The 15,833-nt window shown below is 38.7% G+C and overlaps 1 protein-coding gene across 3 annotated transcripts in view; it reads left to right on the forward strand.

Annotated features, from left to right (window-relative positions):
• The window catches only part of SLC24A2 (solute carrier family 24 member 2), a 113,090-nt gene extending 103,522 nt beyond the window's left edge, over positions 1 to 9,568 (forward strand). For all 3 annotated transcript variants that reach the window (XM_030005706.2, XM_030005705.2, XM_030005708.2), the window contains 3 exons: positions 6,475 to 6,564; positions 7,004 to 7,170; positions 9,238 to 9,568. In XM_030005706.2, coding sequence (XP_029861566.1) covers positions 6,475 to 6,564; positions 7,004 to 7,170; positions 9,238 to 9,487 — 507 coding nt within the window. In that variant the 3' untranslated portion in view covers positions 9,488 to 9,568. The remainder of the gene's footprint in view (positions 1 to 6,474; positions 6,565 to 7,003; positions 7,171 to 9,237) is intronic.
• The last annotated feature ends 6,265 nt before the right edge of the window (positions 9,569 to 15,833 follow it).

Here is a 15,833-nt window from a genome sequence, read left to right on the forward strand (position 1 = left end):
TTTTTAAAATATTTTCTTTTTTAAGAAGAGGTCACACATCAGTCTTCAAATCTTCAGTTCTGTGTTTACGGGCAACTGGTTGGTAACAGCTCTATAAAGATTGCTCTTTGTATTCACTAATATTTTATGACACAAAGCGAAAGCTCTTAAAACTTCTTCGGGGCCTTCAAATCTGCATTTCTAGATCTCCACTGAATATCACATAAGTGCTGAGGAAGTCTGTCATCTGCAGTGCCCTAAAGGGTATGACTGGAAAGATTTTAGACTGTCTAAATTTTCTCTGTGTTTCAAAAATAATGATATGCATTTCTCTTAAATGCATGTTCTACTAGACCTTTGTCTTCTACTTGTCATCTTTTAATTTTCATACTAGAACAAGATCCATAAGTCCATCCATGTGTAAAATACTTGCTGGTTTTGTCCCAAACACAGCTTGAAGTAATGTAAGACTGATTATTAATACAAATGACTTTTTGTGACAAGTTATCAGGTCTTATCACTTTTATATTCACATATACAAATAGACCTGACTGGGGAGGTTCATGGAAGCTAAAAGGAAAAAAGTCAAGAGCTGAAAGAATCCTTTTTTAATCTCTTCTCCTTTCTGGATCAAAAATAGATTTAAAACTGCTGCAAGAGGGGGATGCACAGCTTATAAGGTTATAAATCAACACCCTGAATTCTTTTTTCCTCCTCACACACACTGAAAAACTGCAGTTCAGTGCAAGAAACAAGCTAAAATAAGACCTCTGCTTTGTTTTTAGATAAAGATTTCTCAGAAGATATAAACTGACATTTTCCCTTCCAATCTTTAAGCTTTCTTTCTTGAAGTTTTCAAACAACTCTGGTAAACATGTTTTGTTTGGTAACACAGAGAACATACTACATGAATTTCAAGATTGTTTATTTCTTTATTTATGCCCTCCTTTTATCATTCAGAACCATCCCTGTAAATTTTTTTCATAGTTTGGCCCCAAATAAGAAAGTACTGCTAAGAAATCTGAAATTTGAAAATCTGGAGTTAACATCAATAGACATTTAGCCTTATCCAATATTCTGTACTGTACAAATGAGAACAGTTGTTACAATAATGGTTTTGGAAGGCAAATATGTCAAGAAGTTGTGTGCAACTGTGTGATGGGTGTGATTATTAACACCAGTATTACTCACAACAGAACTGGCATGCTGACATCCTACAGCTAAAATACCCTCCCGTAACACAAAATATAAGCACAGTTGTATACGCCAGATACGTCAATGGGCAACAGAGTTTTTAAATTTCGTTCACTGAAAGGAGTAGCTTTTTATACAGAAGTAAAAGAAATATAGTTTTTTATTACATGTAGTAATAACAGAAGAGGTAATGGGCTGTATCAGTATGTCAAGCTGCTTGCTTTGAACATTGCTGTCAAAGAATTAACCAGATGGTTGCATAAACTGTCTTAACTTTTCAAGGACACTTCATTGGTGTGTTTGACTCTCAAATATTTTCACTTATGCCCAGGTGCCATCCCTGCTATTCCCTTCCTAACAACAACAAAACCCAATATCACAGCTCAGCATGTGCATCAGAAAATAACTTTCCATGAAATCCATGAGGCAAAAGTTAAAACAAACCTAAAATAATACTTAAGTAGATTTTGTAGGTAGGCCTACCCTCAGGGGCTTGATTTGCCAGTGTGGTAATTTTAGTCAGAAAGCCAAATTCTGCATCAGGATGCTCAGATTAGCATGTGGATATATAAAATGAACACTTGTGTGCTATATACTGATTTGAGAGACCATATGGAGCCTTTGACATCCTCTGTGGGTGTCCACTTATCAAAAATGAGTTCTCCTTTCCTCCTGGAGTCTCTTTTCTACAGTATATTTTATCTCCACATAATGGAGATGGTTTGACTGCATTTACTTGTACTATACCAAGCTATATTTAGCTCCATGAGACCCAGAAGCTCTAGAAAATTTATTTCTTATACAAGGTCTCTGGTTATAAAGTTAGCAAAATCCTTGCTGCTTTATTATACTCTGGTGTACAGATATGCAGATTTTTATATACTTAGAGTAGATTATGCATTAGTTCAACTAACTCTCAGCTGTTTCAATAGCTGACATGTTTTAATGTGTGTTTAGTGCCTTAATAATACCTGCTCACATTAAGCCAGTATATATTAAAATCCTTACTATAACATCAATAATGTTGCTGGCAGTACACCAGAGGTAGGTGTGCCCTTGGGGAATTTTGTACCTGACTTTTTGTTCAATAACAGGTATTTTTCCTGTACTAATAGCTTATTTCCCCAGTGGCTCTGTAAAGGCCACAAACCTAACTGTCCACCTCCTGCAGTAAGGGATATTGACAGATTGAAAGGAAAATGACATGACCAAGGTGGCCCAGTGGGTCAGTGGCAGACATTGAACAACATCTCTCTTGTTATAGCCATACTGCACTGTCCATCCCTTTGTCTCACAGGCCAGACAAATGGCTATTGGGGCTCCAGTCCTGCTGTCACTGGACCCATATGGGGCAGTTCCTTGTATCTCTGCAAATTCCCATTACCAATGAAGAGGTACAACTTACATGAACTCTTGTTGCCATACAGAGATGCACTGTTACCAAGGGGACAATGACAAGATGTTCCTGCACAGATCCAGTTACAGGAGGAGGTTCTGAGTAATCAGATTTAAGCACTGTCAAGTATGAAAGGAAAATCAAAGCTTGCAATGCAGATAAATTTATGGATGAGACAAACACATGATTCATTCAGGTTAAAGGTATAGTAAAGATGTTGATAATAATACTGGCTAAAATTAGGACAGTTACTTTGCAAATTACTAAACACTCACTATCTTTCAGGATCAGGCTCTTAGAAGAAAAATCTTCGTACTTGGAATATTCTTGCTACTCAAACTCCTGTTTTTCAGACGCTGGCATGAAATCAATGCAGAAATGTACCAAGAAAAATGTCCTTAAGATTGCTAATAGACAGGAACAGTACCAATACAACCAACCTACAGTGAAACTACAAAATTCTTTCTCTTTTGTTAAAAGAAAATTGTAAATGAACTGAATGAGCCATGACTTTTCTCATTTGTCTGTTACCATGACCACAACAGAACCGATTGGTAATAAATGGGGTTCTCTGTCTTTACAAGGCAACCATCACAACAGCTACAAGAAAAGGTGGACAGAAGTATTGCTGTCTGCCATCTCTGACTAATTCTTCTAGGAAAATGCTTGGAATTGGCAGCTCTCTAGATTTCCAATAGCTAGGGAGCTGCAATGAGATCAATCTCTAAAAAATGCTGTCATTAGTTACAAAATAAGCATGATTATTGTTACACTCTGGAAATAAAATCCAGCATCTGAAAAAGAATCAGCACTCTCATTACTGCTTTTTTAAAAATTTCATCTATATGCAAATTACATAGCAGCATCTATGGAGTCCCTTCTTGATTTCATCACCTGTAATATGTACAAGCTTTAAATTTTGCCCTTTTGGAGTTTAAATGTTCCCCCTTTTAAGATAGGTCATTAAACTGTTCCGCCTATTAAAGTACTCTTAGTCATGAACTGCTGCTTATCAGTTAATTTTACTGGGACAGGATTGGCTAAGACAGGCTAGGAATACACATGCTGCAAAGTTACTGACTTGTAATTCTTAGCCATCCGAATTCTGTGGGTGTCTGACTCAGATAGGCAACGTCTCCTTGTTTTGCAAGAACCATTTGGTATATATAATCATGCTGACAGAGAGCTATTACTGGCCAGTACAGCTTTTGCTGTATTAGTTTTGTATAAGCCAATGTATGCTTATATCTTGAGTGTTGTGTAGTGATTATTCAAATTGCTTTGCTATGAGGTGCTCAGTGTAGAATTTGTGACCAGCTGCAACTAGCTTATGATTTCATCATCTCATTCACCATATGTTTCTGTTGCCAGAAAATCCCAGTATTTACAGGAAGACAAAAAATCTTGACAGTTGAGAGAGTTGGCTACTAAGAATGGTGAAAAAGAAGTGCTAGCTATTAAGTTTAAAAAAAGGAAATTGCTGTTTAGATTCATTTGTCCCTCCCAGACTCCATTCTATTCCCACTGGTGTCAGATCACTATTTTAACAGCCATCTTTGTGTTCCTTTCAAATCGTGTTCCTATTCAGACTAAGGTCTTCCATCCCCCAATGCGTGTAAAGTTTTGGTTTTAAAATCTAAAGTCCATCTGAGTAGGTTTAAATATTGGAAGCTTATCAGATTTTCTGATTTGACAAAAATTTAGAACTCTGTTTTGAAAAACTAACTGCTCTGTAAAGAATTAAGCAGTTAAGAAGCAGATCAGCCAAAGTACCCTGGACAGTTCTAGAAACAGGGCTTGTGACAGTAATGGAATTTCTATGAAAAAGGATGTTTCCAGGTGCCATTGTGGCTATTTACGCCTGTATTTAAAGATAATGCCTTTAAAACACCTACTGGAATGATTTTCTAACTCCAACAGAAGTTCAGTTATTTATGTATGAGGGGGTTTGAGAGTGTTGTTAAATCTGTACCACCTTTAATATGTGTTCCTGTGTATATTCAATTGTGGAATTGTACAGGTTGTGTTAGTCAATGTTTATGAGCTCAGTTTTCAGGAGGGCCTTTAGCATTATGCAGAGTGCCCACAGGGAGTGAGTAAGTGTTCTGTAGCACACCCTACAGCTGCAACTGCTGCTAGAGCAGATATGGACCTTTTAAATTGTCGCATCTTGTAGATGAGTGTGCACAATTGCCATTGCTGACTTTACCTTTTCCCTATCAGTAATGACCTGATCTCATTCCACTTACATCAGCAGAAAGAGTCTACACAACTTCAATGAGCTGCGGACCAGCCTCGCTCTTTTCTGGTTCAGCTGACAAAAGACAGTGTCATCCCCACATGACCAGTTCTAATGGCTAGCCCAATTCACTAAGCACCTCTTAGTCCACAGCCACCCGTGCTGATCAGTTTCTAAATGTGAGGCTATCCCATATAAATGCCTATTGTGTCTGTTATACAAGAAAAGCTGGCTGTGCAGCTCCATAAACTCCCTAAAAAAGAGGTCTTTGTTATGGCTTAAGCAAGCTGAATTGGCAAAATCCAAATAGTATTTTCTCTCCAAAAGTCATGTTCAGGGAAAGCCCTGCAGTCCTGTCTTCTCCCACAACACCTAGGAATGACCCACAGGCTAATGAGTCTCCTGGTGCAGCAGGGTCATGTCCTGCAGTGGAGAGGGGTACAGGCAAGGTGCACTGCCCAAAAATTTTGGAGGACCCTGCAGAGCAAAAAGTGGATTTAGGGAGGATTTAACAGGAAAAGGTAGTCCTGGAACAAGTATTCAAAGTGGTATAACTTCCACAAGCAGTCTTACTGGTTATTCATGAAAAATTGTAGGACTCTTCTAGTGGCATGTCAGAAGTCATCTGGGGTGAGGATCTGTGTTCAGAAGGTCGATGCCCATAAAGATTGTGGTTTCATTCAAGACTGGTAGCATTCATTCACAGTACAAATTTCATTTTAAACACTAATTTGATTTAGACAGTGATTGCCTGGTACAGTACTGCAGTCATGTTTCCGTCCTTTAGTAGTTAACTTGATCTCTTTTTGTTACATAGATCTAGCTAGCCAATAGGAAATATGGATGATGCAAAAGACTGGAAAGAACAGAAACCAAAATAAATAATTAATCTGTAAATAACCCATTCACTGGCTGCAAGAATGCTTTCTATTCCAAGTTTGACATTAGTAAGGGAGACACTAAAAATGAAAATGAAGTTACTTTGGTGTTATATGGATTTTTTAACTCATTGAAGGGCCTTGAAATGTGTTTTACATGTTTTTATAACAAACTTCTCTACAAAACAAAGCATGGCAAGTATGTGCTTAGTGTATCTTCTGTTCTAATTGAGAAAGTCATTGTTTTCTGATGAAAAGTAAATGCCCTAATAAATTTTAAATGTGTATTTTTTTAGCTCTGTCGCGTGGCAGCCCTTGTTATACTGACTGTGAAAGGTGTTGCACAAAGTTATTGATGTATGAATGAAAGGTATGGGAACCTGTTTTAGCAATTTGAAAACATTCTTTCTGAATAAGCATGAAGTTATTAATAAATTTAGAAGTCAAACCACCATTCAGCTAAACACATATCCAAACTGTAGCATAACAGAATATGATACAAATGACAACGCCAAACTTGCCATTCATCATACAATTTGTTAGGAGGTGTTATTTTACAACTGAAGAGGTCGGAAGAATGAGGCACAGGGAAGTATATAGCCGTGTAGGGAGTCAGTTTCTTACCATTCTTGACATTTTTTTTGATCACCTAATGATGATCAGAATAGTTGGTCAGAACAGGTGATCAGAAAAAAGGGGAAGCCACTGTCATTTTGAGAAGCAAATAAGAGTACAGCATGTCAGCCTTCAACATAGGTATTCACTGTTTCTCTCTGTTTCTGTTTCAGAGCTCAAGAAAATTTTTTCCTATCACATTTTTTGGCTCTATCAGCTGGATTGCATTTTTTTCTTACTTAATGGTCTGGTGGGCACATCAGGTAAGGAGGTGATACTGGTACAAAATACAAGCCCTGCATTGTGTTTTGCACTCTGAGAGATCATTTAGTATCAGAGTCCATCATCTATATCATGCTGAGTAGTGCTTTATTTTAGGAGCTGTGACCATGGATGAAGTAAATCACTACTCAGTAAATGGAAAGTAGTTCAGAGAGCTGTGGTTGTCCTGACCACAGGACTTCATAATTCTGGTAACATTAGAGCCATCAGCAAATGCTTGTCAATACCTACTGGTTCTATTTGACAATCTTATCTTTCTCCTGAAACTTGTGGAAATCTGTGAAAATGAGTAATTCTCCAATCTTCCCTGTATTCTCTAAGCTAGTCAGCAAGCTCCAGGATAATATTCCTGGTTAAACAGGTTTACAGCAGAAAGCATTTCTTCACTGCAGGACATTTTTTTTCTTTTTTTGCTTTTAGGTTGGAGAGACCATTGGTATTAGTGAAGAAATCATGGGATTGACTATTCTAGCTGCTGGCACATCCATTCCTGACCTTATTACCAGTGTTATTGTAGCACGCAAAGGTCTGGGGGACATGGCTGTATCCAGTTCTGTTGGAAGCAACATATTTGACATCACAGTGGGGTAAGTCCTACAGCAAGAAAATTGTGTCTATTTTAAAAAGTCTTTTGTTCTTAGCATGTTGCCGTGGTTTTGCCAAGGTGCCGTCTACAACAATTTTCTGCCATTGGTGCTTAAAAAGGAGAGTGGTGCAAATATGCAATGGATGTTACTTTTCAAGTGCTCAGAAGTTTATAGATATTTGCGTGACAGAACTGTTACAAATTTGTTGCCTAATTCTCTGATATATTGCAGAGCTGCCTAGGCAACTGAATTGCACTTTAAAAAGTATGCAAGAGCATTGTTCCAAGAAAGAATTTCTGAAGCTTTTTTTCATTTTGTCAGGTTGCTGTAGTTTGCTTATGTTACCACTCATTGTGGTTATACTAGAGCTTTCTTTATAAATGATGATCAGGAACGATTCATTGCCTCTGCCGTATTCAGCATGTTACCTGTAATAAAAACAGAATGTCATTGTTTTGTGTAGCTCATGTAGGCTGTTCTTGATATGTGATTTTCTTATATACCTGGCAAGTCCCAAATTACAAACCAATTCTCTATTAACACAAAGGACCCTTTGTATAGTTCTGACAATGTGAAGCAACATAAGATGGTGCAGAAATGTGCTATTTACACTTTACTGCTTCACGGCAGCTCTAGGGTAATGATGTGTGGCATGTGGTTGGAAATCAAATGCCTTTTTTACCTTTTGAGACCAAGCTAGATCAGGTCCAGAAATGTTGTAATCTATGTCTCAGTGTTTCAAAAATGTGCAGGAAATATACAGACAAACTCTGTCTTTATACCCCCATTCCCATCTTCAGCACAGGATAGAGGCACAGAGAATCATGTCCATACTCTCAGTTTCTCCATCCTTGATTATTTCTTGCTGTCACATAAGCAGAAGAACAGGTCTAGTCATAGCTGTAGTCCCGGACAGCCTAGTCGTAGAATAGATCATGGTTTTCACTGCTGAAAATATACCAGCAACTGCACAGATACAAAAAGGAATCCTGAAGTTAGAGTGGATAGTAAATGGCTTTTTTACTCCATCTGTTAGCTAGTGGCAGTATCTTTGGACACAGCAGAAAAACTGGGCCACTTTTTTCTATTAGTCCAGAAGCATGAAGTGTTTGAAATAACATCTATAAGCAGCAGATCTGCAAAATACATGAAAATATTATTCCGTAACATGTGCTTCAACTTAGAGCACATAGGGTGCATTACAAAACCTTTCCCTTTTGAAGTGCTTTCTTACTTTTCTTAAAATTTTTAGTCTTCCTGCCAATGGAAATGTCCTCTACCAGTCTGCTAGGCCTGGTATATTTACAACAGAAATGGCACAGTGGAGCTATAGGCTGGTGTAGTTAGTACTGAGGCTGTAATAAATTATTCTCTCTTGAGCTGCTTATTCAAAGTTTGAATGTTGTAAGCTTCTGACAACTCTCTTCATGCTTTCTAAGCCTGCTAAGCTCCAATCAGTGGCTTAAATATTTATTTCAGCTTGACATCTTCCAGAGGGATGTTGCCTCATTCTGTGGCATTGGAGATGAGAAATGTAATGACAGCAAATACAGAAACAGAAATTAAACTGGAGTTCAGTTGAAGTTCACATTTTAACACAGGTTTATACAGTAAATGTGGATGAAGATTTAAGGGCCAAATTTTGGGAGCTGTGCCTTGCAAAATGCTGGTTCTTCATGGCAAGGACATGTCTTTATGCAACCCACCCTCCTGTCATGCAGACTCTTGGAAGTAGATTCTTCCACAGATGGTCTGAAATCCAGAAACAAAAGAAAGGGGTCTTCCTGCTCACAGACAGGATGCCTGGTGATTTGTCAGCCAAGGGAAATATAATTCACCAATGTAACTGGTAGAAGAGTGGGGAGCCTAAATTGCCTGTGCTCTCCCCAGGAACCATGAGCAAGCTGACAAATTAGATTTATGTACATATTAAAAGAGTTGAAACTCTTCCTGCCTCACTTTATGCAGGAAGCTTCTGATTGTATTTTGAAGTGCCTCCAGAAACTTTCTAGTGTCCCTTTCTGCACCTCTGCAATTTTTCCAATTTATTTTTCTGTTTCTTAACAGCCTTCCTCTTCCGTGGCTCCTGTATGCTGTGATTAACAGCTTTGCCCCGGTGACAGTCAGCAGCAATGGTCTGTTCTGTGCGATTGTCCTCCTCTTCATCATGCTGCTCTTTGTCATCCTCTCCATCGCTTTCTGCAAGTGGAGGATGAATAAAATCCTTGGCTTTCTCATGTTTGGGCTTTATTTTGTGTTCCTGATTGTCAGTGTCCTCCTGGAGGACAAAGTGATCCAATGTCCTGTCTCCATCTAGTGGAAAGTGCTATTTCTCAAGGAAAAAAAAAAAAAAATTATTTAAAAAAATACATATATTAAAATGAAACAGTGAAAAACCGCAATGGAAAGCTTCTATGAGAATAACATACGGATTTGTAAATTTCCTCTCCCTCAATTTTAAAAGAGAGAAAGAAAGAAAAGGATACAAAGGGTGGATCCCAGAGATGAAGAATGACCGCTGCTGGACAGCACAGTCACACCTGAAGGGCTGAGTCCAGCTGCACTGAGGTTTTCTTCGTCTGCTGCAGGACATCCTCGTTGCTCAGTACTGGAGATGCTGCGCACGCATGGAAATGGTGAAAGCTGCTGCTTCTCCTATGCCTATGGTACATATCCGCAGACTTCTCATTCTCTGTAGTAGTATACACAGACACACAGCATGCTCAGTTCTTAAGGCTCTCATTTTCTAAGGGGAATGTTAATATTAACTTTGTGGAGGCACCACCCCCCACACATCCTGGTATGGGATTTTTCTGATAATCTGCTGAAACTCCTGAGTGGAAAGCATACATGGAGCGCATGAATCACAGACAGGGAAGAGCTTGCTCGTCTCTTCATATAAGTGTATTTATATGATGTGATTTCAGCAAAGCCAGGGACTTCATCAGTGTTTTGATCCTCTGCATCACAGGTCTGTAAAGGCAATCAGCAGGACATTAATGGTGGTTTATTACATCTTGCAAAACTCTTCAGATTCCAGAAACTCTGGCTCTGGCACTGAAGGGGCCACACTGCCTGGCCATTTTGTAACTGTGCAGATTTTCATTGCATTCACATGCAAAGACCAAAATGGGGATACTCTTTCTTCTCTAACAGCAATGCAGCATGCAGAGAGATTATACAACTACTATGTGAACACACCATTTTTTCTAATGCAGCAATACCAACAACAGTACCAATGGCTTTCAGATGCTGTTATCATTATGAGTTTGCCTTTTCATGCCAGAAGAAAAAGGCTAATTTGCTTATGCATAGTATTTCATACAGAAAATAGAAGTAGTTGTAAAGTGGCAGCCTAATTGCTGAAGTGGGTATCTTTCACTATTACTTGGAGTGTAAGGACCTTCACAGCTACATATAGCCATTGCTGGAAGAGATCCCCAGCTGATGTACAAAGCTGGGGCAGTTCATATTTGCTCTTACAAATCTTGAAACTAGGTAGGAGAAACTAACAATTTAAATATAGTGGAGCTGCAGGAAACCTACCTGAAAATTTTTCAGTATTGCTGGAAGTGTGAGTGTCTAAAGAAGCCCAGGAAGGAGTGAAAATGCAATATTCTTTTACTGAAATCCTGAGGGAAGAAGAAGGTCCAAACCTAGAACAAAAAAATAAGGAGGGAGAAAGCAACGAAGTTTTCATCTTTCCTGTAGTTTGGATGATCAAAAAAAAAAAATAATGAGAGGACTGGAATGGGTGTTAAGAAATTATTACAGATAATTGTCATTTGTTTGTTCAAGTCTTTTGTGCAGTTAGAATTCATGAAATTTCAGTGCATTTCTGTGACCTGTTTCAGCATTGTTTTGTATTCGTATTGTGCTCACAATGGCAATACCATGCTCACAGCTGTGTAACAGAAGGCTCAGCACATTTTGTCTTGTCCATTTTTCTGTGTTCCATGCTGTTTGCTTCTCATTCATCCCCTTTGTCCTTTACTGTTTTCCTGTTATATGTGTTTGTATGTAACAGTGTCTGGTTAGAGAGTAAGGACTTGACAGAAAACAATGGTAGAGAAAACAGTAAAAAACACATATTAAAAATTGCTAAACTGTTAATACTATGTGATGTCATGAAGAAAAAAAGTGAGATACTCATGAACAAAAGCAAAAAAACCTGTGAGTTACAATGTCTACTACTCATGTCCTGTTCTAAGGTATTAAGTCCTAGCTACATTCAGAATCAGTATTTGATCTTAACCATACATTTGCAACATCTCTTGCTTCTTAGTGCTTTTTGGTGTGAGCTTCTCTCGTTGTGAGCAAAAATTTGCCTATGTATTTAAGATCCTTCATTGCTCCAGAATCCTTACCTGTCTTAACTGTAGTGCTGCCCACCTCTTAACCTTTGTTTCAACGGGTGTACACAATGGAAAGATAGGTATAAACATACCTACAGTGCCCTCTACTGACAAGAACAGCAATCTTGCAAAAGGAAATCTATAACCCAAATTCTGAGCTCAAATGAAACGGATGTCCCAAATTACAGAGCTGACTCCACAGTATAATCTGTCCCAGAGGAGTCACCAAATGCTTTTATTTCTGATGACTAGCTCAAAACAAGCGATCCTTTCCCAATTGAGCAGAATAAGACAGAGTGATCTAAATGAGCGTGTGCAGGATCATGATAGGTCTGCGTATATGGGCACTTAGAATATACAAAGATGCCCAGATTCACTGGTCTGACATTTCAAATCAAGAAACCAAGGAAGGGCAAGAGTCTGATCCCTGTTCAGTACATTAGTCCTTTTTCTTTTTCTTTTTTTTTTTTAATGACTTCATGGCCAGCATGGTGTAACTCCCACACTGGAAAGAAAAAAGCCCTGCCTGACCTTGAGAGCTTTAGGAGCACTCTGGTGCATTTTGCAAAGTGAGGGTAGCAGCAGCAGAGACTACTGCCCCACTGAGGGCAGGTAGGGAGAAAAGAGTAACTGATTGAACACCGTAGACATGAGGAATATTTCAGTCCAAGATTGAACGCCGTAGACACAAGGAATGTTTCAGTCCAAAGCTGGCATGAACAGCTTGAATGAAGAATATTTTGTGTAGGGCTAAGTGCTGATATCCTGTAATGGCATTTGTATACTGTCTTAAAATATATCTGATTAATTTCATCCCTGTGTCTGCTTGCCCTTATCAACCTATTTATCTTGGAAGGTATTAAAAGTAATTTTTTCCCCTCAGCAGTGAGACACCTCACAGCTCCCACTGCCTTGTGTCTGCTGGGCAAATCATTATTCAAATGGCTGAATAACTGTGCAGTCAGTGGCAGCTCAGCTCCAGAGGTAACAGAGATTTCGGTTGTGGGGTGCTTTCTGTGGAGGCTGGCTGTGAAAGCTGGTTATACTTATCAAGGCAGCTTTCTACATAAGTGCTGGGGTAAACTGTTTCAGGATACTTGCACGCTGATGTGCTCTTTGATTATAATCAGCATATATAGATATATAACCAGATATATATAGCAACAGCTGTGCTGGTAGAGAAAAGAGAGGAATGTGATAGAGGGAGAAGTATGGCCCCTTATCCCATGTGGGAGGAGTTTGAAAATCTTAAACTGGAGTGGTGAGGGAACAGACGAGAGCTGCTCCAACCCAGTGACTGGATGGCCATAAGCTGTCCAGGCTCAACACTGCCAAAAAAGCATACCACTTGTTAGAACACTCCTATTTTACAATGACAGCAAATTTCACATCATGAAGTGTTTCTCGTTGTTCATAACTGTTTCAGTGTGGGATCCATGAACATTTCTCAACACTGTACACCTAGAAGTCAAAACTAGATTTCTATTTTCTTCAGTCAAAGTTCTAAATGATTTCACTAGGGATCTGAGCCCACAAACTGCCCGAATTCTACAGTGAGTTAATCCACGCTGAAACCTCTTCCGCTTGCCTGTATGCCTGTACTCATTCATTCAATTGACGCTGCTGTCTGCATAATCCTTATGAAGCATAAATGAATAATTAATACAGAAATTGGTGTTACAATCAAGATCCTGTTCTAGCTTAGTGTTTTCAGGACAACACCAGGTTGGCAACACAGTAAGTAAGATAAGAATGCAACTTCAGATTAAATAGCCAACTTTCTGTGGCACCATCACACCTGAACAGAACCCACGTTGGACATGATTTTTGGAAGGGATTTCCAGTAGCATGTGAGTAGGATCATGGGTCAGATTGTAACCTGTTTTAAAGATTTTCTGCAGTAACTAACTTGGAATTAAAGAAGTGAGTGGGCCCCATCAGTACAAAATACCATTGGACTCCTACAAGTATTTGCTGTTTTCCAGTTTTAAAAAAAAAAAAAAAAAAAAAAAAGCTGGCTTCCCTCTGCAGGAACCACCATAGTTGAATCTGTAGGGTAAATGCTATAAAAGTGTGATAAAAAGCATGACATGAGGATGATCTCCTCAAGAACTACATGTAGACATGGAAAAATCTTTCAGCAAAGCTCTGTGTATTTTAAATGAACTATTTTACTGAAAGCTAGTGCTTTCTTGTAGTGCAGACAGGCTCTCTGTGTCCGTATGCCTCTGCTTATTTATTCAATTGATGTGGCTGTCTGCATAATCTTCATGAAGCATAAAGCACAGTGGATGACAAAAAAACTTATCTAGATGTCATTTGATGTTTGTAATGGCAATGAACCTACCATATAATTTCCACACATGCTACTCTGAAGTAGTTTATGGTCACTGTCACTCATGGTACTGTTGTGTGTGGATATGAAGGTCCACAAAGCTGTAGGTTAAACGTGGTTAATCCAAGTACTGTAAAAAATAGATGCTTAGAAATATTCTTAATGTTTGGGTGTTTTTTAAGGGATTATTTCTCTGGTTGTCTTTTACTTCATTACATATTTTGCAAAAAAGGGGATATACAATGTTTTTTAATTATTATTCTTTCAGCAGTAATTCCTTAAAATAGCATCTTGTGGTCCATGTAACTTATGTTCTGAATCAAATATGAGTCTGTATCAGATAGATTTATTTAACTTAGAATAAAGAAATAATCCCTTCTCCAACAACTGGCCCACTGAAATCCAGAAGATTTCTGCCATTAACTTGGGCAAGATACAGATTTTTATCTTAGGATCCCGTATTTCATAAATGCACTTGCATAACAAACATAATTGTCCTGGGAGCTATGTACAAAGACAAAAATTGCATTCACTTGTATTCTTGGAAACTATTTTACCTCTTGTAAATAACAATGACACAACTAACTGAGAAAGAGGCATGGTTAGTTCCTTTGAGCAGGTGATTCTTGTTTTCCTGCTATTCCTGGAAAGTTTGATGCAAGAACTTGCAGCTGGAAACATATCTGCAGAAAGTGATTTTGAGATTAGCAAATGGGGATAGTTTGCACTCAACAGTGTGGAGAAGAGTCCTGCTCCAGTCCTCCAACAGATGTGGGTTTCACTCCTGGTTGATGTTAAAATGATCCTTCTTGAATCTGTTGCCATCAGTTACAGGAATATCAGTATTGAGATATCGGTCATTTCCATTGGGACTGGGGAGAGTATCTTCCAGGTTGAAGTTATGCAATTCAGTGCACCCATCTGATACAGAAGTCATACATGGATCACAGCCCCGTAGTCGAGACAAGTCATTCTGTAGATCTGCTGTGTGTTGCTAGTTGTCAGTGTATGGCATCGCCATTGCAGGACTTGTCTGTCTGGATGGGTGCAGCTAGTTTGTGCGTTCCCCTGCCCATGCTCCTGCCTGGCTGGATGTAAGCCATGTCTTCTCCAGAAGCCATGTAATCACATTAGTGTGGCACTGAGCCCATGCTCCCAGCCAGCCAGACGCAGGTCAGCCCCAGCCTAGAAGCCATGTAACCACTTGGAGCATGGGTAGACCAGACACACAACTGGCCATATTGTTCCTACATGAGCCATAAGTGGCCCAGGACAAGACTGAGTAAGAAATAGTGTAATTTGAGATTGGTAAATGAACTGTACATTCATGTAGAATTATTGTAAATTCACCGCTCATCAAACACAAAAACAATCCAAACAATGAAATTTATATGCGTTTGTAAAGATCTTGCACTTTACTATTTTTTTTACTTTTATTTTATGTCACATAGTTGTCTTAATGCAAAAAGAAGCCATAAAAACCCAGAAGACTAGTATGGGGTTTCTAAATAAGGGGATCTTTAATTTTAAAGTAAAGAATCCATTACATGTCTCTGTTTAAGGTATAATGTAAAATACTGTCAAATAAATGTACAGTAAAGCAGGATCTGGTTTTGCCTTAGTAAGCTGTGAGTAAGTCAGAGAGAGTTTGCTCATACTCTTGAGCTTCCCTGTGAGACTGTACAAAATGCTGCACACTGCCTTTGCAGCAGGGGCTCAATCCTGCCATCCTTGTTCACCCCAGAAGAAGGAATACAATGCTTGCAGAGTCAGGCCCAGTGAAGCAATTAAATCATCCTGTTACTCTAATGCTTTCTCCCACTGAGATCACAGTAAAGGAAGCTCCTCATATTTTAGTAAGTTTATAAGAGATGAGTTACTTCTGTCACATCTGTTTTACAAAAGTGTTAAAGTTTTCAGGGTCAGGCTATCCAATAGAAATCAACCATTTCTTTCAATCCCCCATCAAAATT

This window comes from Aquila chrysaetos, chromosome Z, assembly GCF_900496995.4.
Source record: "Aquila chrysaetos chrysaetos chromosome Z, bAquChr1.4, whole genome shotgun sequence".
Lineage (NCBI taxonomy): Eukaryota > Metazoa > Chordata > Aves > Accipitriformes > Accipitridae > Aquila > Aquila chrysaetos.